This window comes from Atractosteus spatula, chromosome 12, assembly GCF_055471065.1.
Source record: "Atractosteus spatula isolate fAtrSpa1 chromosome 12, fAtrSpa1.hap1, whole genome shotgun sequence".
Taxonomy (NCBI): domain Eukaryota; kingdom Metazoa; phylum Chordata; class Actinopteri; order Semionotiformes; family Lepisosteidae; genus Atractosteus; species Atractosteus spatula.
This window is the reverse complement of record NC_142717.1, coordinates 30558371-30580667: the sequence shown is the minus strand read 5'-3', so window position 1 is coordinate 30580667 and position 22297 is coordinate 30558371. Positions and strand designations below refer to the sequence as shown.

Below are 22297 nucleotides of genomic sequence, written 5' to 3'. Positions count from 1 at the left end.
CTTGGAAAATATACTGCACACATGAAGGAGTGACACTGGCTGCTTTAGACCAAATTCACATAAAAATTTTTAAAGTGTGATGGCAACTTTATGTGTTTTTCCTTTATTAGGAAGGCTGTAAACCAAAGGATGGTGTGAATTACTTGACAAATACATTTAGAATGCTTGAAAATGTAATATTTTGGTTGCTCTGAACACGGTTGATTCCTTCTTTCAATTAAGCAAAAAAAGCAAAAAGTACAGTGAGATTAGGGAGTTTGTTGGTAGATCTTTTTCAGTCATGTCACTAAGTTATGAATGTATTTGTATTCCTGAATGGTTAAATGATCCTTTGCCATACCAAAGCCGCATGGTTCATTGGGCCAGGGCTCATCCTGGCTTCTGTAACTTGATCCCTCCCCCGGATGAGACACCAGTCCATCACAGAAATTACCCCTCAGTGGTCACTGTTACATCTGTATAGAACTGGTTGGACAGGAGCAATTGGGGTAAAGCACCTCTCTTAATGTACAACAGCAGCAGTGTCTGCAGCAGGGGGTCTAACAACTCACACTACGCTGCCCCCAGGTGAGCCTTATTAATGATTAATTGCGTAGTTATGAACTGAGGTCACATATGTTGTTGTTTTGTAAGTGTGCCTGCAGCCATATTTGTGCAACTGGAGAGGAGGAGATAGCAGTATATCACACATCAGCTTATATGTTTCAGACGATCTGACTGTTGTCACAGTTAGACATACCTGTAAATGTCTGTAACGTATTATAAAAGAGAAGAGCATTTTAGAAAAATAATAAGAATATGTTATGCTAGGCCTTAAAATGAACAGGCATTTTTCTCACTCCTTCTTTTTATTTTCTGACTTTTGAGTGGTGCTTACGTTTTTCAAAACCGCCTTTAATTTAGTGAATATTAGCAAATGTCACATTACTCAGTAAAGCTTCCTTTAGAAAACAGCAACTTCCGTCTAATATTAAAAGACAAAGACTCCTTTAACATTTTAGAAAGTGGTTGTGACAAGACTAAGCAGTATCAACAAGTGGGAGTCTGGGTCCATCGGTGGGTTAAATGCATGTTTTTTCATATGGGAATCAGCTCTTACAAAAGTAAAGATAGTCCACACCCCCTGCATTTCAGCCCTTCAATAAAAGTCTCTATTTTTCTCCCACCCAGCATAGGCTAATTCATTAGTCTGATCCCTGGGGAATCTTGAACCAATTGGTTTTCGATCGAACTGAGCTGCTGATCTCTGGAGATAATTGATGCCTTTGATTGTCCTGCTACCTTGTTTCCATTTTATTTGGCTGGTTCTGAACTCAGTTCTGGCTTCAAAATTCCCCTGCTTCAAGTGTATTGTTCCAGTTTAGCATCTAAATTGCATTAAACCTGAAGACCCTAAAGCAATTTGGGAAACATGGCCCAGATAGACAACTGAAATGAATTAGCTTGTGCTAAAGCTTGTGCTCGGCTGGAATAAGCATCCAAAGACAAGGGACCTCCAGGATCAGGGCTGGGAACACCTGGGTTGACTGCCTGATTGATTGTGCACTGAGAACACCAGCATCCACATTCTTATCAACGGGAGCCCTGCACTCCAGCCTGGCTACAGTTAGTTTAAGATGGGCAATAGTTAGTCCTGCTGTTGGACAGGCCCAATCAAGTTAGTTGGATAGGTCACCTTTTGACATAGACTCCAAACTGTGATAAGTCAGAGGTCACAATTTTACTGCCAGAGGACCAGAAAGTTTCTGATTTTTCTACTGCCTCAGTCATTAAAGACCTAACTGAACTCATTATTTGCTTAACGAAGTTGAAGCCTTACTTGTTCTTAAAATGCTGGAGATTTAAAGAGACCTATAAAACTGCTGGACAATGGCTCTTGAGGACCAGAGTTGGCCTCCCCTACCATAAGTTACTGTTCAATTAAGTAATCTTAATTACTTGACTGATTACAGTAAAATAGGTCACGTGTTTAGAAACGTGTGATTTATTGATGACCTTTGAAACCTGTTGGACTAGGGAACCCCAAAAATAAGGACTGATACTGTGTGTCTTGGAAGAATTCAACCATCTGCAGGTGTCTTTTATCACCATTTTTGTTAGGTTGTATGTGGGTTTGGAAGTATAACAGAGGTGTCTTGTTAATTTGTAACCTCTACTTAGTGAGTGACAGGAATTTTCTCAACCCAACCTCCCATTAGTAAAATACTTCAATTCAAGCTAGGTTTATGGCCATTTGATGAATAATGTTTGGAAACTGTCTAAAATGTAGTTTAGAATGATAGAGTTTTAAAATAAATTATGCAAATTGAAGAGACCGCAGTTCAACATAGATAATACAGTTTGAAATTTTAAATAAATCTTCATATTTGAGAACCTAAATGATTTTTAGATTTTCTACCAGTCAAGACTATTTTGTTGATTTTGTTTCATGTTGGAAATGTTTGTGTGAATTGTATTTCTTTGTATTAAATGATTACTGCAGGTAATGGGAAAACTTTTCGTTTCTAAAATATATAACCACATTTTCTATGTTATATTCAGCACATGAATTATTTTGTGCACAAATACATTTTTTGGAAAGATGAGGTTCTTAGTAATCGCCAGAGGTCAGACATTCATTTTTCAACAATACATGTGATATTTTGAATTTTGTATTCTTTTTACATTCGCAAAGGAATCTTACCTTCAAGCAAGCAGGAGGTACCACATGCTAAAGTTTCCACACAGCACTGAAACAAATGCCACACTTACCTTGACAAATGAGCCCTGCAGCATTGGAGTCTGTGCAGGCATATACGTGGTTGATGAGCTCCATGCAGTCCCACAGTTCCATGTGTTTTTTTTCGCAGTAGTAAAAAAATTTTAAGGCACTCTCGTGTGTAAAGGGTGGATGAATTATGTACTCCTGAGGGGGGCCACAGCCTAACAGGGCACAGACCATGCCTGCCTCCTGCTTGTCCCACCCATTGTCACACACTGTTCCCCAGCTCCCATATCGGTGGATCTCCACTCGCCCGGAACAGCGGTCTAACCCGCCGGTCAACCGCACGGCCTTGTGCTCTGGGGAAGAGGCAGAAAACCACATCAGAACTCACACAGCGCATCCTCTACCGCCTCCACAGACACAAGGGACATCTGTCTGTGTGTATCGTAGATGTAAGTACTATGAAAAGACATTGGCACGGGATATTTGCTAAAGAGCAAATAGATATATACCTAGAAATATAGTGTTTTACTGTACACAATAATGCATTTCTAAAATGTTTTCAGTAAAGCAACTTATTACTCACTGTTTAACCCTTTTACAAGTTGCAGATCAACAGCTTTTAATGCAGAGTGCAGGGGTCAAATGGGAGGTTACATGGTTCAGCCTCCTAAACATCAGCTGTTTGTACCTGAGCACACAACTCCAGCATCTTCTTTGTGCCCACAGTCCCCACTGAGCTTTTGTAAAGGACACCTCCATAGATTGGGCTCCGTGCCGGTGCAGTTGACGTCGTCCAGTAACACTGGTCCCTGCCCCTTTCCGAAGGGAGTGGCATTGTGTGTCACCTCCACAGCGAATCCGCAGCCCAGCTGGGCGCACACCACATGCCCATCTTGGATGTCCCACTCATCATCGCACACCGTTCCCCACTGTCCCGCCTCCCACACCTCTACTCTCCCAGCACAGCGCTCGGAGCCTCCCGCCAATCGCATGGCCTGGTGTCCTGAGTGACAAGCAAAAAGACCAGTAAGAGCACAGCAGTGTGTCATAACCTACAGTATACCTCTCTGGAGCCCTTGCTCAAGTTCGGTCGTATAGTAGAATTACTGGTGCCTATTTGAAAATTATTTCAAGAAATGTACACTTTAACCAAGAAATGTGATCTCTTCTCAGATTATCGGCTAGAACTCTGGGATATGGGGAGAGCTGTAGTATGTCTACATGTCAGATGCTAAAAGCCTAAAATTAGAAAAAATGAAATAGGGTCAAAATCTTTGCGTTGTGCTACATACATTTACAGGCTGGTTTTCCTCCAGCTGCAGTCATATTCAATGCAGCCCCCAGTTCCAGAATCTGTTTTGTGATTACTTTTATTCTGCTGCAAACTTGCTAACACGCAAAGAATTATGTGGATGGAACATAGCATGAAGGGGAACCTACATGTAGACCATTGCCTATTACCAGCAGAACCAAAAAGTCAAACTAATGATTATTGGAGTTACTTTTTGAACTCAAGTATGACTGTGAGAGTGAGGGCTGATTTGGACATCCATTTCTCTCGCAGGTTTGCCTTGATACAGGCCTGAAAGAATCATTCCACTCATTATGGGTTGTGTTTAATCCAGCAATTGTGTCTCAGTCAACTTGCTGGTTAGTAAAAATCAATCCCTGTTGTAGCTCAGCAACATGTAATTAGAGTGTACGCTCTACATTGTGAAACATCAGCATTTTCCGACCACCTCATTAATGCAGGGAGGATATACAAACATTAGACATGCTACCTCTTTATATCTGAACAACCTAGGCTTCACAACTGGTACAGCAGAGAGTGTGACCATTTTTCTCCTTTCTATTTTGACAAAGTCCCAACAATGATAACACATCTGTCAATCAATAAGTGTTTCTGAATCATCGTGTTTGGTCAAGTTGAGGAGCAAAATGAAGTGATATGTGTTTGTAATGCAAAGTGCTTATTCACAACAAAAGTAAGGTCGGAAAAACAGGTCACACATTATAAGCAGATTGTATTATTAAGCTTGTTTTTCTAAGACCATACTGGCATTACTCAATTCTTTTCCTTCTAATTTAAACTTGTTTAAATGTTGATTCTATTAGAATGTTGTTCTAATACAAATTCAGGACAATAGCCCTTCTGTTTAATTATGGAATGCGGCAACAAAGGAAATAAAATCTCGGATATTACCACAAAAGATCTCTGTCACATTTGTAAAATTTCTTTCCCAAACATGTTTGCATTTCAGAACATCCAGGCTCTCAAAGATACATTCCATCTGGTATAAGGTGTTTTGGACTTCTCTGTTTTCTCCATCAGTGTATTGTGATGAATTATCATCCCGGTGAAAGTATTTTCCGCATCCCAGTTTTTTACAGATTCTGTTTGCAGGTTCATTACTGGACCCTGGAGTAAGTATTGCTGGAATCCAAGTCCCATTGTGAAGAACCTCTAGAGTCCCAGAGCATGTCTTTGATAATTTAAATATAGAGATGAGGTGCTCAGCTGAATGGGAAAAAGCAGAGGAACAATTTACTTCCTAATACTTATTTAGCAGTAATCGGACATAATATTCAGTCTGTATAACAATGTCAGATTAGAAGTGCCAGTTACACTACCTTCCCACATCAAAGCAAATACAGTACATACATTTCCTTGAGAGGAAAGTCTTTCCTACTATATCAACCTGTGGCACAACACCAGCACAACGAAGAGCAGGCACAAACACATCAGTGTCTGGCAGTTTGACCTAATGAGTCCTGCAGGCCTGATGTGAAGCCATGAACAGCCCTAGTGAGCGGAGCACAGAAACATCAATGGAAGCAGTGACAGAAGATGATTCAAACCCTTTGTATTTTAACAAAGGCTGAAAAATCTTGCACTGTTTCTGCAACTTTGAGAAAACGGTGAGGATTTAAATATTGCAGAGGTGACTCATAATATGTGAAGAAGGTGACAGGTTTGTTTCATCAGATACAACAGCTTTCAAAATGTGTATGTTTTTCCACTCATACCTGGTTAGCAATGATGGATGTTATGTCTAATATCTAAAATCTTTTTAAAAAACAAACATGATTTTTCTGCATGATAACTCACCTTGAAGCCTGACCTAATGAGAATTCTTAGAAACAGGAAGACAACACCTAGTCAGCACTTTCATGGCAGAAAAAGGATATCAAAAGAAAACAACATTACTGTGACATTAGTGGACCAGTAAGTGGCTCTGTACTGTTTGAACAGAAATTTCAAACCAGTGCCTCAGTACTCGGCACCAAAATAGTCAGTCTCCTTAAGATACTGTACTTGAAAATGATTTTCTGAAAATAACATTTTTGTGTGAAAAAAGATACGTTTCTCTGTAACTGGATTTATTTAATTTGTTCTCTTAGCCACCTGTAGTACAGTACCATCGAATGTGATCTTTCAAATTTTCCAAGTTCTTCCTGCATGTCACACAAGATACACACTGTTTCCTCATCTAACCAATAATACCAGTTACTGGGATGTGAAACCTCCTGCAAAACAGTCAAATAGATTATGGCAAATTTCACAGTATATTTATCAATGTTAAAAGAGTTATTTGGACACGACAAGTAGGGCAAATAAAAATAATGTTACTAAACAAAACAGTTTTCGGGACAAGCCTATAACTTGTTTGGCCAGGAACTGACGGTCTGATGTTTGGCAGTTTGTAAAAAGTGTCTTCTAAGGATAGAAATATAAAAAAAACCCAACTCTTATTGTTTCTATTAACCTTTGTTGTTGTTATTGTCCAATAATCTTAGATGACAAAGACATCCTCTATACAGTACATGTAATTGAACACACTTGGGCAGTTTGCTCTTCCCAGTCTAGCCAGGCAGTGAGTACTATGTTAGAGGATGGTACTGTGTGAGGTGAGACCTTCCCTCTCCGGTGCCCAGAAGCTTCCTTTCGGTAATACAAAGATTCTTGCAACGGCAGAGTATCAAGACGTAGAATTTGTTGCAGCTCACCACAGCTTCCTGTGACTCATTTCCTGCAAAAATGTCAAAACGTGCCATTGTCTGCAAACTACAGAGGACATGGGGTGAAAATGCTGTTTTTAGAAATTGAGCACTCCAAAGCTTCTGGTGGTTTGAAACCATAGATTACACTTGTCAGGCACACCGACGGGAGTAGTTATAGCAGGGGTGCCCAACCTTTTTTAATGTAAAATCTACTTTTTCATTTGCCAGTCCAGCGCAATCTACCAATGTAAATTTGAAGCTCTGATATAGGAAAAACAGACTGTGGGCACATCAGTACAATAACGATACCCATCACTAAAATGACAGCAAATAAAAGCAAGTGACTCCTGCTACAGTGAACCAGTAATCTTCCCCATTTTAGAAAAAAAGAATATCCTACCTTAATGTGAGCATTGGCACTGAGAAGCTTTATTGAGAACACTTGTAATTTTTTTTTTGGAACGTGTTGACACTGCTGATCATGTCGATGGCACTTTTGTTTGGTCCTTGCAGCTCGACATTCAGCTCATTCAGCGGTTCAGTCAAGTCGGTGAGGAATGCTAAATTGAGAAGCCACTGGTCATCCTCTAATTGGGCATATTCACCATGTTTAGACGACTTGAGAAACTCTTTGATTTCAGGCAACAGCTGTCTGAACCTCGCCATAAATGTTGAGCAGCCTCAACAAACGCTTTTTTTTATTACTTCTCGATCCCTGAATGACTTTTTGTGTTTAGCCAGGACCTGGTTCACACAGAACGATGCGATGATTGCCACTTTCCCTCTTGTATTAGGCCTCGTGAAAACCGACTGCTGCTAGTTGGGATTTTATTTTTTCCACTTTTCTTTTCTGTAACTTACTTTTAGCGGGAAAGTCCACATCATACGTTTTGTGTGCAGTTTTGAAATGTTGTTCTATATTTCCCTTTTTCACGTAGACACCAGCATTGCAGATTTGAATGCGAAAGTACAAAAAAATAATCATGTTCCCATTCCTTGTGGTAACGGTAACTTTTCGGTCTCTTTGCTTCATCATTTTCACTCAAACACTACAACTATCCAACAGGCAATCAAACTTCTCAAAGTGTTGGCGAATTTGTCACGGCCAGTCTGTTTCGCTCCAAGATGCACTGTAGCGAATGTAGGGTTCGTGGAGCAATAACCAAGAGAACGTTCTTGGGTAGCACACACAACACTCTCTATTTACGGAGCTCCTATAGCCTTTTTTTCCAGTGTCAGCCAGCACTCATGGAAGAGACTTTTACAACCCATCAGAAAGTCAGAAAGCCCATTTATTTTTTGCCAAATATTCCTGCGATCAACTGGTTGGGCACCCCTGAGTTATAGTATTGCCTTTCAAGTCATGCATTCTGAGAGTCAAATGGACTGTTGGAAGGGTTCAAAAACTTGATTGCATATCTTCAAAGTTATCGTGTATTACCGAACAATGGACAAATATTACTCATATACTGGGGTATATACTGTAGTTGATAGATGCAGATGTAATGTGTGGTCCAGCTGTACACATAGTTTGTCTCCTTAATTATCTCCTGTCATTAAGTATGTTGTTAATTCTGAAAGGAGGTATAGAGTTTTGTGCACTTAGTAAAAACTTTTCTCTCTTTGTGTAGAATGTGTTTGATGATTTGTCAAATGGAGTGCAAGAAAGTTTTGTCAATTAGATTTATTTATCTGAATGAGTGGAATTACCTCATTAATACCTAAATCATGTGGCCTTTTCCATGAATCATAAGTAGAAATGCTCCTTTGGGCTAAAGAGTGAAAACAATTGATGTGACTCAGACCAACATCTCTGTCTACAGTTTGGTTAAAGCATTGCATCACCTCAAAATGTGTCAGAACCCAGGCAGATTTAAAAAAACAAAAACCAAGGACATTTTAAATTCACTTTTAAAGAACAAAAGATTAATATCTCAGAAGAATTAAAATACCATAACGGTCTCCATAGCCTTGTATGTATTAAGATCATGAAACCTTTAATGTATTTTATTTACTTTCTTTATTGCCTTTTCACAATCTGAAGTTCAATATTTTATGGTTTACAATCGTAAATGTTTTATCCAACAGCGCCCTGCTTGGTGTCTTGGTGATGCAGATCTTCTTAGTCCAAGGAAACGCATTATTGCTTAAGTAATTGTTTTATGAAATTAAACTGAAGCTATGCTCATAGTTTAACTTATTGTATAACCCACAAAACCAGAGAATGGCTATAAGGGATTAGTAACTGCATATAAGGTCATTTTTATAAACTAAACTAAATGAAAATGTTTTTAAGTCTATGCAGAATTACTGTATGTTAAATCATTACACAGAAAGCCATACAGTATATTGTCCATTGGAAAGACTGTATTCTTAAATTTGAAAAATGGTATAGCTATATTCTTATCAAAATACAATGAAGAAACTTTCAAAAACATTTTACTAACATACAGTATACAGTATGGGCACCCAGTATCTGCTCAGAAACTGTTCCTGTTATTCACTTTAATGATCAGTATTCAAACTCCTCAAAGGCCACTGCTAGAGTCACTGAATGCGTTCACAATCAAGAGTGAAAAACGAACCAGATACAAGTGGAAACTGCATGGAAGTGAATTTAAAACTGGGAACTGGAGATACTTTTTTACCCAAAGGGTGATGGGAGTCTGGAACAAGCTTCCCAGCCATGATTTTAAAACCCAAAACCCTACTTCTTTCAACAAGTGGCCGGATGATCCCTTAGGATACTGCCAAAAAATCAGACATGCTAGATGGGACAGATGGCCCCTTGTTTCCAATCATACTCGTCTGACTCAAGTTCCCAGCTTCTGCACTTCATGACTTGAGTGAGTGTTTGTGGGCTATAAGGAATGTCATCAGTGTGCATGTGGATGTTGTGACTATTGTCAGGTGGTCACAGGTCAATAAAGCCCAGGATCTATGATGGGAGGAAGAGGCAACATTAAGCGTTAAACAGAAACATTTGCAAGAGTCAGGCCCCTGTTTAATAAGGGTATGTCACTTTAATTTAATGGAAAGCAAACTTACTTTCGTTGGCAGTGTCTGTATGGTTAGCTGTTGCTTCAGACGTGTTGTTTTGAGGGTAGTATGAGTTATTTTGAAATGCTGCAAAAAGAAGAATAGAAGTATAAATATCAGGGCCCAGGAGTGTTCACATTATTGAAATTGTTAGATCTGCCATTGATACTCAGGCCTTTCTTTCTTTTTCAAAGCTCTGTTTTAACCCCCCCAGAGAATAGGGGCCGTGTGGTGAACTTGATGGTTTGCCCCTCCTCTTCAGTGCAGAAATCAGTGGTTTCTCAATAGGAGTGCTCAAACATCTGCTGTTTACTCTTGGCAAGACGTTTGCAAACAAAACTGTTTATTACTGATACATAGGCAATAAAGTAGAACATTTTTTCCCTTTTTTCAAGAGAAAGCACCATGAGGGGAGTAAGTCCAGGGTCGTAGGGTACTAAAAATCATTTGCTGCTCAAAGGTTTATTCCTGATAAAGGATTCAAGCTATTTACATAACGGGGTCTCGTAGTTTTATATAAAAGGGTTTTAACAAGGTGGTCTGTCTGAGAAGATATAGTTAACTGAGTGTTACAATTAGAATATCTAAAGTATTTCTTCCTGTGCATCTTCATGCCTGTGTTATTTCTTTCTTTAGTCTTGAACACAAGCTTATAAAAATGCCCAGTGCTGGAAACTAATGAGTTAGAAGCCACATGTTTATCTAAAAATACATCAGAATGAGAAGCGGTTGATAATGTGATTCCTGTCTTGTGCAACTTTCATTCTTTTTGCACAAAGCACGCCTCCACTTTGCTCTGTCTGCTCTGCTTTGTCTTCCCCTGAGATGACTCCTCAGTGGCTTATAAGCGATGAGAAGTTATTATTCACTTCTGAACTCCAGCTCCTGATATTTGATACGAAGTATGATTCAACCCTTTTGGAATAAACATAAAGGAAATCTTCATCTGGATTTGTGCGGCTTGACCAACCAACATGAATACGCACCATTCATTATTTTCTAAAGGTGGTACTGCTGCATTTCAATTCTTTGCAAATGATTATGACAGACTTAGGTTAGGAAGCAGAAATCTACAGGTGAGACACGTTCTGAAAAACTGAAGACTTATTCATTACAACTAATGCACAACCAATTCCAGTATACATCCATTGTCAGAAAGCTGCTTGTACCTGATAGATAAGAGTTATAGCAACTCAGAGCTGATCCCAGAAACAAAGAGTCAAGATTTGATGACACTCTGGATAACCCATCATCCTATCACACACAGGGGCAATTTAGAGACTTGGCACTCTTTACAGAGGGAGGAAACCAGGTTTCCAGTGACATCCCACAGAAACACTTGGAAAACATGCAAACTCCACACAGAATTGTGGAGAGTGTAGAATACATGTTTTTCCATGCCCTGTGCAGAATCTAATCCCAAACTCAATGGCAATGAGGCATCAGTGATAACAGCCACACAGCCACGCTTCCAAATCTAGTACAGACTCGTTTTTTAATCCATTCCTTGTTGCACAGAATGAAGATGCTTCTCAGAAGCCTGTTATAGTGGGAACTGACAGTTGTCAGTCTGCCTGTGTATGTTCTAAACTGAAGCAGAAACAGAGAATCACTGAGCACTTGACAGGATACGTAATCTGAGACTCTCCTTCAGCTGGAAATCCCGAACAGTCAAGGGAAGATGTCTCTCCCAGTTTCCCTTCTGAAAGCCAAGCCTCCAAGACTGTAAGGGACCTACAGTACAGTATATTAAGAACACTTGTGCTTAGGTGTTTTAGAATATAAGGCCCCAAGTCCACAGCTATACAAAACAAGGATTTAGCACTCAAACAAAATGGAACAGGACCATGAGAAGAAATGGAACAGAAAAACACAGCACAGAGTACTGTATATGAAATGGTGCAAAACAAGAGCCCAGACAAAGAGACACAATTACAACTTAGTCTGCTGCTAATTCTTTATTGATTCAAGAACCTTCACCTCATCATCTATTTAAGAACTTTTTTATCTTTTGTAAATATAAAAAGACTGTGTAGACAGCACTGTATCCTCACAGTCCAAGGATCATGGATTCAATTCTGACCTCAGGGGCCTATCTGTGTGGAGATTGCATGTTCTACCCACCTTGTGCAATAGGCCAAAGTTTGCCAACTCCACAGTTTTCTGATGATGGATGGGAAGTAGAAATTCAGTATAAAGAGAACTCAATAGTTATAGTAATTGTCTCCATTGCCGTCCACACATCCCTTAGAAATTGGTCAAGGATTAGTCTCTCTGCTGCCACATCATGTATTATTATTCTTCTTCCCCTGCTTTGACAAAGGTGAGGCTTAAGAAGTACTGTGAACTGCATCGCTGCAAATGTATGTTATATACTGTATAGTGGTTAGCCTTTGCAATTTAAAGTTCAATAATGGAGCAAAAAGGTTTCAAATTGTCCATTTTACTGGTGGAAAGACTTGTTTTATTAAGGCAATAAATTAAGCATGATTTATTTCTTGCAAAGCATGTGAAGTGCAAGGTGATATCACTAGGTGATAGGGAACCTCTTCAAGATGATATAATTCTACACGTCAGTGTGAGAAAAATACCAAAGGGAAATACAGAGCTTTAGGGCTGAGATTAGAGAAGCCACAGAAGAAAAGGGTTGGTTTCATTTATTTTCCACTGTGAACACAGTCCTTGTCTGCTCTTGAATCTCTTTGGCAGTGACGTTGAGATCACAAGGCAGACATAATATGAAAAACAGAAAAAATATTTATTATAAATCTCCATTGTAAAGAAATATCTAAGTGAACCACAGCCCTGTGTATGTAACTTTGGGAATAGCTCAGGAAACTAAGATTTCCAGGAGCACCAGGGAACCAAATTAGGAAAACTGATTAGTAGTAAGCAATCAGCAAAATAGGTCATCAAGAAGGTGGCCTCACTTCCGCTCTTGTTATCTAAGATGCTTAAAATCCCATCTTCTTCAGAATGAGAGCAGGCCGGTTATTCAGCACATCTAGCTCTTTTGAATACTAACAGCGAAACGATCGGAAGATCTCATTCGTCCATTTCTTGAAAGAAGCCAGGGAATCGACAATACGGCTCGGCAGCTTGTCAACACCCCCTCCACCCTCTCGCACTCAGTCCTAAGTCCACTTCTCAACACAATTACATTACTGTCCGGTGACACACTTTGTTATTTGATCACTCAGCATCTTTTTGGGAAAAGTAGGCCCATTGGAAACTTTTTGGTCAGTTTTAAGTAAACATTTTACAGTTTCTGCCTCACAGATCTCGGGTCCTGGGTTCAATCTCAGGCAGGGATGTGGTGCTCACATGCTCAGATTTTCCCCAGGAGACGTAGGTTTCCTTTCAGCTCCCTAATGAGTTTTTATGTATCTGTTTCATGAGGAAAAGGATTGGATTATGAGTATACAGTAGGTTTCTGCAATAGGGGTTTTTAATGCATTTGTTTATTTTCTGACTGGCTCTTCCAATTGAGGGTCACAGGAGAGCCATGGCATATCCCAGCAATCAGTGGGATGCCAGTCCATTGGAGCTCACACATAGACACACAAACTGAAACCACAGCCAATTAACCTACTGTACCAATGTCTTTAGACTGTGAGAAGAAACCAGAGCACCTGGAGGAAACCCACAAAAATATGGGGTGAACATACTGTACAAACTCCATGCAGATAGCACCCCAGGTCTGGAATTGAACCCAAGGACAATAGTAACCACTGTACCACCAAGCCGCATATCTCAGATTTCATTCACAAAAATTCAGAAAACAAACACGGTTATAAGGCAATGACTAAATATTTTTAATCAAACTAAACACCTTATCATTTGGTCTTGCTGTCTGTTATAGTTTCAAAGTAAAGAAAAACTGTATTCGTGTTCAATAGTATAAGAAACAACCAAAGCAATATGGATGATTTTGAAAAGGATTTTAGATGAAGTACAGTATGCAAAGGTAAGAATACTGAGCTATTATCAAATAGCAAATCCATCACATAAATAAAGTTTTAGTTCCTCACAAATGAACAAATATGCTTTTTTTAAAAAAAAACTTTCAAGGCAAGAAACAGACAAGAAAGTGTTTACTATACTTCTGTAACATCTTTTTGGTTATTTTGTACATGGGTATTTCGAAATAATCCATTTTTAAATCTGTTTCTTCACCCAAGACTAGAGTCACTTAATGCCTAAAGGACCCTTAATGATATTCTTATGTCATGCCTCAACAGACATGAATCTTTTTCTGTTTTTAAATATTTAAACAATGACAAAAATGCAAAGATGACTACTGTATGTTACTTTTTGAAAGTAACCACTGTACATACAAGTCATGTTGTGGTTGTGTATTATAAATTGTTTTAATTAAATGTTTTGCAAATTATATTTTTCCAAACAGGGCTTCAATCTTTTTTCCTAATGAGTCTGGCTGTAGGCGTTACAGATACCTGCTGAACCTAGGAATCTTTACTTATAATCTTCAGGATCAGGAGACTGTGAGCCCCAGGTTTGTTAAAAAATGAAAATTTGTATAGGTTTAGAACTATACATTTGTAAGGACATTTTCAGTACTCCTCTTAAATTACTTTAGTTGGCATTGCCTTCAAACAAGTGATTAAAACACACCAGCATTTCGATGTACCGATTAAAACAATGCAGTGTCAAAAAGCTACTTGGATTGTGCAAGGATGAACTCATTTATCTGAAAGCTGTTTTGTACCTGGCAACATGAAATTTAACTTTGCTGTCTCTAATTTTCCAGTAGGGACCCCTGGTAAACAGGACAGGAACAACAGGTTTTCAGTTTGTCTGTAAAGCGACATATTTTAACCTGTAAATGCTATATGACCAACGATCTGGTCTGTGTATTTGCTCACCTTAGAGTGGCAAAATCTTCCACTTACTGGACAATGTGAACAATCCAATGAAATTATCTAACTCCTGGAAAAGGTTCCGGGAAAGCTGCCTGATACATGGAATTGGTTTTCTATTTTTAATTCATATTGACTAGTTTACTAAAATGGAAAGAGCAGGGGTCATTTCCAGGCTGATAAACAGAAAAAGAGAGAACATTTGTCGAGCCTTCTGTGGTGTGTACTGAAATTCGCCTTTCATGCAATGTAATGTGACTGTCAGTTTATCGAAGAATTAACTCAATTTCAGTACAGCACTGACTTTTAAAACCTGCTCTTTTTCAGAAAAATCAAGCAATCTGCAATCACCCTCTACCCCATATCCTAATATTTCCAAACATAAAATCATCTAGAATCTATCTGAATAAATATATTTTTACAGCTGTGAAGGTTTGGAAAATTCAGTTTTATTTGATGGAACTTACAGTATAAGCCACACTCACTGTGGCCAAGATGTACTTTTTTACCAGTTTTAATGTAAATTATGAAAGTGTGAGCAGAAGATGTTAGAATCTGAAATGATCTCAATGCATAATTATTTACAGGCAGGTATAATTTTAATTACAATGACCTCATAAAGCTTGAATGCAGAGATCTAGGCTATAAACATAAAATATTGGATTGCATTAAATGGAAAATTGAACATGGTTTTATCTAGATCACTTAGCTTTTAGTTAGGTTTGATCAATACTTTGTAACAGATGTAATAGTTTAAAACCTATGGGAACATATTGACTTGTTCATGTATACAATTAAAAGGGCATTAAAAGGAATGTAAGGGATTTAAACACTTTTAAACTAAATAATTGCGACCACTTAATGTACTTAAGCACGCTGCTGCAATACCAATGCAGTCTCATGTGGATAGCCTTGTGATAGCCTTCCCTTTGTTTCTTACTTGTCTAAGTACAAGAATAGAAAACATGTTACATGATTATTTAATCAATATTCAGAACATACACAAGGAACACTGCAACAGTAACCATTACATCAAATATATGTTAGGTTTTAGTTTTTTTAAGTGGTCTTTCCTCTGATTAGAAATTATAAAGTTTGATTTTGAAGTTTAACAAGGTTTTTATTATTAATTATTATTATTATTATCATTGATCTTATTATTAATAAGAATTAAATGATGAACTAAAAGGCAATCATTCAAAAGAACTATGTTTATCACAAATGGAAAAATGGCTTCCTTGAAAGAGATATAATCAACGATATACTGTATGAAGTACTCCAAAATTGTTGATTGATTTGCACAGTTTTCTATTGAAATGGCTTTCTGGTTTATCTCTATTAGAACTGAACTGTGTCATTAAAATGTGTTTTTTAAATTCTGAAGGTTGTGTCAAGAAGGGATGTTGTGAATGTAACTGTTTTTGTGATTACGACATACATATAGAACACACTCGCAACCTAGATCGTCCACCTTTACTTAACAAATTGTGTTGGGTCGGTCCTTGTGGCCTTTTTGTATGTGATTGCACGTGAAACCCGAGCACTCAAACGCTCTTTTCTTATGCATGAATGATTCTCACAAACATGTATGACTGAAACGTTAGGTTTCTTCTTCTTCTTCTTCTTCTTCTTCTTCTTCTTCATGATAATAATAATAGACTTCATTTTATATAGCACCTTTGGTGGCTTCTCAAAGCTACGTCTCAAAAAATAAAACGGTAAAAAATACAGGTCTCCATTCCAGAGAACAAAAACAAAGTACAAAGTATAAGAGAAGTGTATTTCTGCACTGACTGAGAGTGTAACTTTCAGAGGCTATAGGTAAAGGTAGCTGGTTAATATACATGGAAATGTGCAGAGCTGTGTTGTTTTTTATTGCTGTTATTCTCAGACAGTAATGAAACTGATACGTCCTAAGACTCACAAGATACGGCAAGTACTGTAATCTGAATTTTCCCCACATATTGTAACTATATTCCCATACATTTTCCATGCGTGGTTCAATTACAAGAAGCAGAGGAATGAAGCCGTATGAGTTGTTCCTATAAACTAACATTATAAAAGCTTCTTATTCTTGGTGCTGTATGTATCGAGATGATGGAAATTCATTTGTTCCTTTATTCTTCTGTCCAGTAAAAAAAAAATAGTGAATTTTATTTAAGTAAAGTTTATCTTGAAAAGGTTCCGAGCTGTGTTTCTTACTGTTTAAAACGATTCATATGGACGCGGCTTAAAAATGCAAGTACCCAAAGGACAGATCCTCTGGACGTTTTATGTTAATGAATGTATCTTCAAAATACAACAAAAAACAAACTCTTATAGAAAAATGCCTAGTTATTGCATCTTATATTGTGTTGGGATTCATTTTGAAGAAATGTAAATGTCGCTCGCACTGGAGAATAAGCACCGAGTTTTGACAACACACATTTGGTGTGTGACACGCTGGAGTGTAAAGCTTTGCTTTTTCAGTCTTATTTACATAGTTGTTTGGAGTATTTTTGTATCTTAAGTAGTGAATTTGTGACGTTTGGGAAAAAAAACATATGCAGGGCTACAGTTTCACGATAGAGCATTATGCTTGCCATGCTCTGTCAGAGGGGCTTCTTTGGGGAGACAAGTTGCTGAAATGCTACATTCGGAAACCTGTCAGGCTGAACCCTGAAGGGGAGTGCATTTAGCCATTTTCCAGAGCAAAACCAAACGATTTTCTTCCGTTTGTTACCTTTCCTGTCAGTAGGTTTGGTCACACACAGACAAAAGATTAGATACCTGTATGAGATGTGGGAAGTATGGGCTTCCACTTATCACTACATTGGGAACAGCTATGTTCCCTATCTAAGAATACAAGACAAAGCAGTCTGTGATCCATGTTCTGCTCACATATTTCAATCTCTTTTGTATCCTCAAAAGGCTCTGATCTTATAGATACTCCGTATATAACTCAGATGCTTATATTTCCCCTGTGTAATTTTCACCAATTTACCAATTAAACCCAAGCCCAGGTTTTGTTCTTAGCAGTTTACTTTTAATAAATGTCTGTCATGCTATGAATGGTACTGTAGTATACAGGAATAATTCTAAACAGTGCAACTCGCCTTCAAACTAACCAGTTGACCGGACAACATCTTAAAAGCGGGAAATTTTAAATTATTGTAAACTGCCTTGAGATGTTGTGTCATTAAAGCCCCATTTTAAAATAAAAAATATTTTTATTGAAAAGGCCAAATGAAAGACAAAGGTCAGATCTCCCACTTCCTCAGAATATGAGTAAGAGAATGCCAAGGAACCTGCAGAACTTTTGTTTTCTAGATCAGTGTTTTAAAATAATGTTGGATTTCTTTCTTTGATGTAACAATATGCCAACATTGTTAACATTCACGTTCACTAGTCTTAAGTTTTAACAGAACAGGATTTTCCAACAGCCATCTCTTTTTGAAGACTACATTTTTGCCTGTTAAATTACATTTATTCACTTACAGCACAAGCACTTTCAAGGCATAAAAACAAATTCAGTGGATTCTATAAATGTACACAAAATATCAATAAAGCTGTGATTAAACAGATCTGTATGATTTATCTGAGCATTAGGGGGCCATCTGGAAGAACAATGAGTAAAATATTAGCACCACATGTTGCACAATTCCAGCTACAATTCAATTAATTCTGAAAAATAAGGCTACAAATGGAAAGTTGTATCCATTACCAAATTGTATGAGTTTCTGCTCTTTCCAACACCCTCAGTTTTCATCGACACATTATTTTACACAAGTCGCTGCACATTACTGGCAGGGAATCTGATCTTCTTCCTCATTTGTACTGTGTACATGTGAGTCTTGCCATTAGCTCTAAAATTGGTTGACTGGCATGGATCAACTTAACTCCAGTGAAATCTGCAGTTAAACAATGCAGAACCAGAAATAAACGTGTGCTTCAACCAGCCTTTATTTTAGCTTAAACAAGAAAGAGAATTTGAGTACATCCATATTCAACTTTAAGTTATCTTGTACTAGCTCAAATGTGTGATAACATATGCGACTATGAAAGATAATAAAATCCATTAATCTGCCTTTTATTGAAGATAATACTGACATTCTTGTGATTTTGAACTGTGGGGGAGATGAACTAAAAGAAAAAGGGAACCACTGTTTTACTGTTTAAATAGCATGCGATCAATGTAGATAATGATTTGCAGACAATTATTGGTTTGCATTAAACAAAACATATACGAAATAGCAGAGCTTTTCATGGGTCTAACTTACTTGAACTTTGTCCTTGCAGGTTGTGAAGAATAATGTCTTTGATTTTGTAATGTTAACAGGTTTTAACCTCACAACATTTTCCAAATTAGCTAATTGCCGTGTCTGAAACAAACAAACTCTTTTCTATGACTAAAATTCTATTAATAACATTGAGGATATAGGTTATTCACAGAGCAGCCATCGACACAAAGCATACCCACATGCTAAAGATTCAGAATCTCTGCAAATTCCAACTAAAGTCCATTAACGAAGTGGAGCCTGAACATTAAAGCACCAACTAATTATTCTGTGCCACTGTACAATTAGTCTGCCTGCGTGGATCCCCGAATGAGTAAAATCCGAATACGTGACTCATAAATGCAAGCATTCATTTTTCATTGCCAGAATAAATGTATAAGGAATTGAGTAAAATTGCAATAAAATGTTTGAAAAGATATGTAAGGTTGGTTGCAATTGGAACAATACTCGAAAAACAATGCTCAGAAGAAGCCATTGAGTTAATGAACGAAATTTGTTGCTCTCTTATAACACGCAAATGTTCTAATACATTTTTGATATGCCTGTCTTCTCTCAGAATTTTTAATTCAGAAATTTAGACCTTTACTCAATTAGATTTCAGGAATGTTAAGGAAACATTCCAGGAAGACAAACTCTGAAAACAGTTATCAAGAGCCAGAATAGTACTTACACTGTTTTTTCCTTTTAAATTCATTTTCACTTTTAATTGTGTTCCATACAACATTTCACCAAATGTTTTGCTGTGTAAAGAAGTTACTCATTTCTACCCTTTTCTAAACTGTTTATTGATCCCTTCAGTGTTTAAAATTGAAATGATAGGCACAAATAACAGTGAGAGGTCAACATGGCCCAGACAGCTTCATGTGACGGTGAACTGAACCATCATCAATCCAACCAGAACTTCACTTTCTGGAAGAGATTCTGGCATCTTGGTCTCCAAAATCTGCACTCTCCCAGAGAAAATGCAACCTGTTGTGATTGGATTAGGTGCCAGTCATGCATTAAAAAACAATTGTGAATGAAACAGAAGTGCAGACCGTCCAATAGAAACGAAAAGCACAATGGCAACAGTGTATCTCTGCTGATCGCCATTTTGAATACTTAAAATCGGACACACCATTTCTGTGCAACAATTCAGTATGTATCTGGCCGCACATACTGTATACGCCTGACATTTGCAGTGGATTTTGCACTGTTTGTTGTTATTGTTGGCTACCCCATTTCCCAAAGCAAATTAATGCAATTAGCTGTATCTTGTTAAGAGTAAAATTGAATATACAAAATTCTGAAATAAAAATAAAGGTGAAACAAACTACAACAACAAGCTGTTCTTCACACTTTTTTAAGAGAAACGTTTTTTCAGATAAACTGACATTTTGTGTGATACTCTGTTTTCCATTTGCTGTTGTATAGCTCCTTTTTCGTGGAGTTGTGCATTTTGTACAGGCGGTGCTTGAAGGAATCAGTATTTCCTTAACCTGAAATCTGATGCTCACGTACATGGATTTCTCAATTTCAGAAGTGCTTCTTTTTATTTAAAATAGGAGACACAAAGTGAAAATTAAAATGATCTATCCTGAAATTCTTTAGTGCACAGTTAAGATATAAGTATGACCTTGTATTGGATGTTATAAAGCCAAACTATTTTGCTTCTTAATTTAGTTTTTTTCTTTCCGGTATTTATTTGATTTGTTATAACGTGCTATCGAGAACATTTCAGGATGAGTGCCTTTTTTCTTAATAGTAGGAGATTTATTCTGACCTTTAAAAATATACTGAACCCCAGAAGCATTTGTGTTTCCATGACAATAGACAAATTCCCATAAAGTTAGGACTGATTTTTTTTTGTTTCTTTTCTTGTTTTTAGTATATTTTATATGAAAAAGTATGGACTTTCAAAGCAAGCATAACAATTATTTTCTAGAAGCTCTTTAGTGTCTTGTATAAGACTGAGGTTGAACAGAACACAGTGAATATTATAGGAAGAAAAAACTTTAGCAATAAAGCTATTAAAAGATGCTTTTTTGTGTGATTGTATGGCAACATATTTTAATACCAGCACCAAAGAAGGAGAAAAACAGATTTCACCCATCAAGTGAAAAAGATAAAATGTCAAATAATTTTGCAAGTCTAATCCCATTAATGTGAATTAGTATCACATTAGAAAGGATTAGTGTTCTGAATTCAAAATAGAAACTCTCAACTCTTGAAAGAACTACACTCAATTCTCAAAACCCATAGGGAACCAAACGTAATTATTGTAAAATAAATTAATTCAGCTTGCTTATACGATCGAATGGGATATTAAATATAACTAACATTAACCGCTCAATTTACTCATTCACTCCATTTATCTCACAACAATTTTAATAATATTAATTAAATTTAATATTACACAAAAATGACTAAAAATAACTTCTTAGGATTCTCTTTCGTTTACTTTAGCCCTTTAGTAGGATTATCATTGCAGTTTGTGATAAGAAGCCATCCTTCAAAGTAAGCATTTAATTTTATTTTTTCTTATCTCTAAGTTAAAAGATTGAGGTACAAGTAGCATTACCATCATCCTAATTTGGTAAAAAAAAAAGCTTCAACTGGTTTTTAATAATCTTTGATTATATACTTTAATATTTCATTTTTCTATTTTTTCACACCACAGTAAAAACATTTAAGACAATAGAATCTCTTACAGAATTTCAGAAAAAGCACAGCGAAAGCCTTGATTTCTTAATAACAGTTTTTAGCAAAGAAATACCACAACTAACCCATTATATACAGTAAATTAGTTATACGTATCTACATGTGCGATTCCCTTAAATTGAAAGGTTAGAGGAGGGTCCAGTTCCAGGCATCCAGCAACGAAAGAAAGAAGGAGCTACATTGAACCCAGACTAACAGCAACAGTCACAGGTGAAAAATTAAGAATTTAAGTTGTGTTACCTTGAGAGAGAACCACAGCTTGAATTATGAGAGTCAGCTTTAGCAGTTCCATTTCATGTCGAAACAGTTAGCAGATGTTCTCATGTGTCTTTGTTCTCGAAGTTAGAAAAAAAACTTTTGTTTCTTATCATGAAAGCGTCAAGTCTCCTGCTGGCATCATTTGTTCTTCTTTGTGTCTGTGTGTCTGCAGAGCGTGGTTTCCTCTTTTATTGACAGTTGTGCTTTATTAACCTGAGTGGATTCGCTGCAAGTACTTCTTTCCATAGCACATGACTGCTTCTAGCACACTGCTCAAAACCGAAGTTTTCCTTTTGTTTTGCCATTGTCTTCCTAAAGATTGTGCTATTTTCAACACACACACGCTTCAGAATTTCCTTGTAAATAATTTAATTAAAACATATTTGACTCCCAGTCTAACACCTGTCAGATGACAAAGACATCAAGCTTTAAGA

At 37.3% G+C, this 22297-nt stretch overlaps 1 protein-coding gene across 1 annotated transcript in view; it reads right to left on the bottom strand.

The window, feature by feature from the left end:
- The window catches only part of LOC148822891 (T-cell differentiation antigen CD6-like), a 35676-nt gene extending 13627 nt beyond the window's left edge, over nt 1–22049 (bottom strand). Inside the window, exons 1-5 of the mRNA XM_088929206.1 lie at nt 21846–22049; nt 9758–9835; nt 4911–5225; nt 3396–3710; nt 2752–3060 (exon numbers count right to left, since the gene is read on the bottom strand). Of these exons, the coding sequence (XP_088785332.1) occupies nt 2752–3060; nt 3396–3710; nt 4911–5225; nt 9758–9835; nt 21846–21897 (1069 nt within the window). The 5' untranslated portion in view covers nt 21898–22049. The remainder of the gene's footprint in view (nt 1–2751; nt 3061–3395; nt 3711–4910; nt 5226–9757; nt 9836–21845) is intronic.
- Nucleotides 22050–22297: the final 248 nt, after the last annotated feature.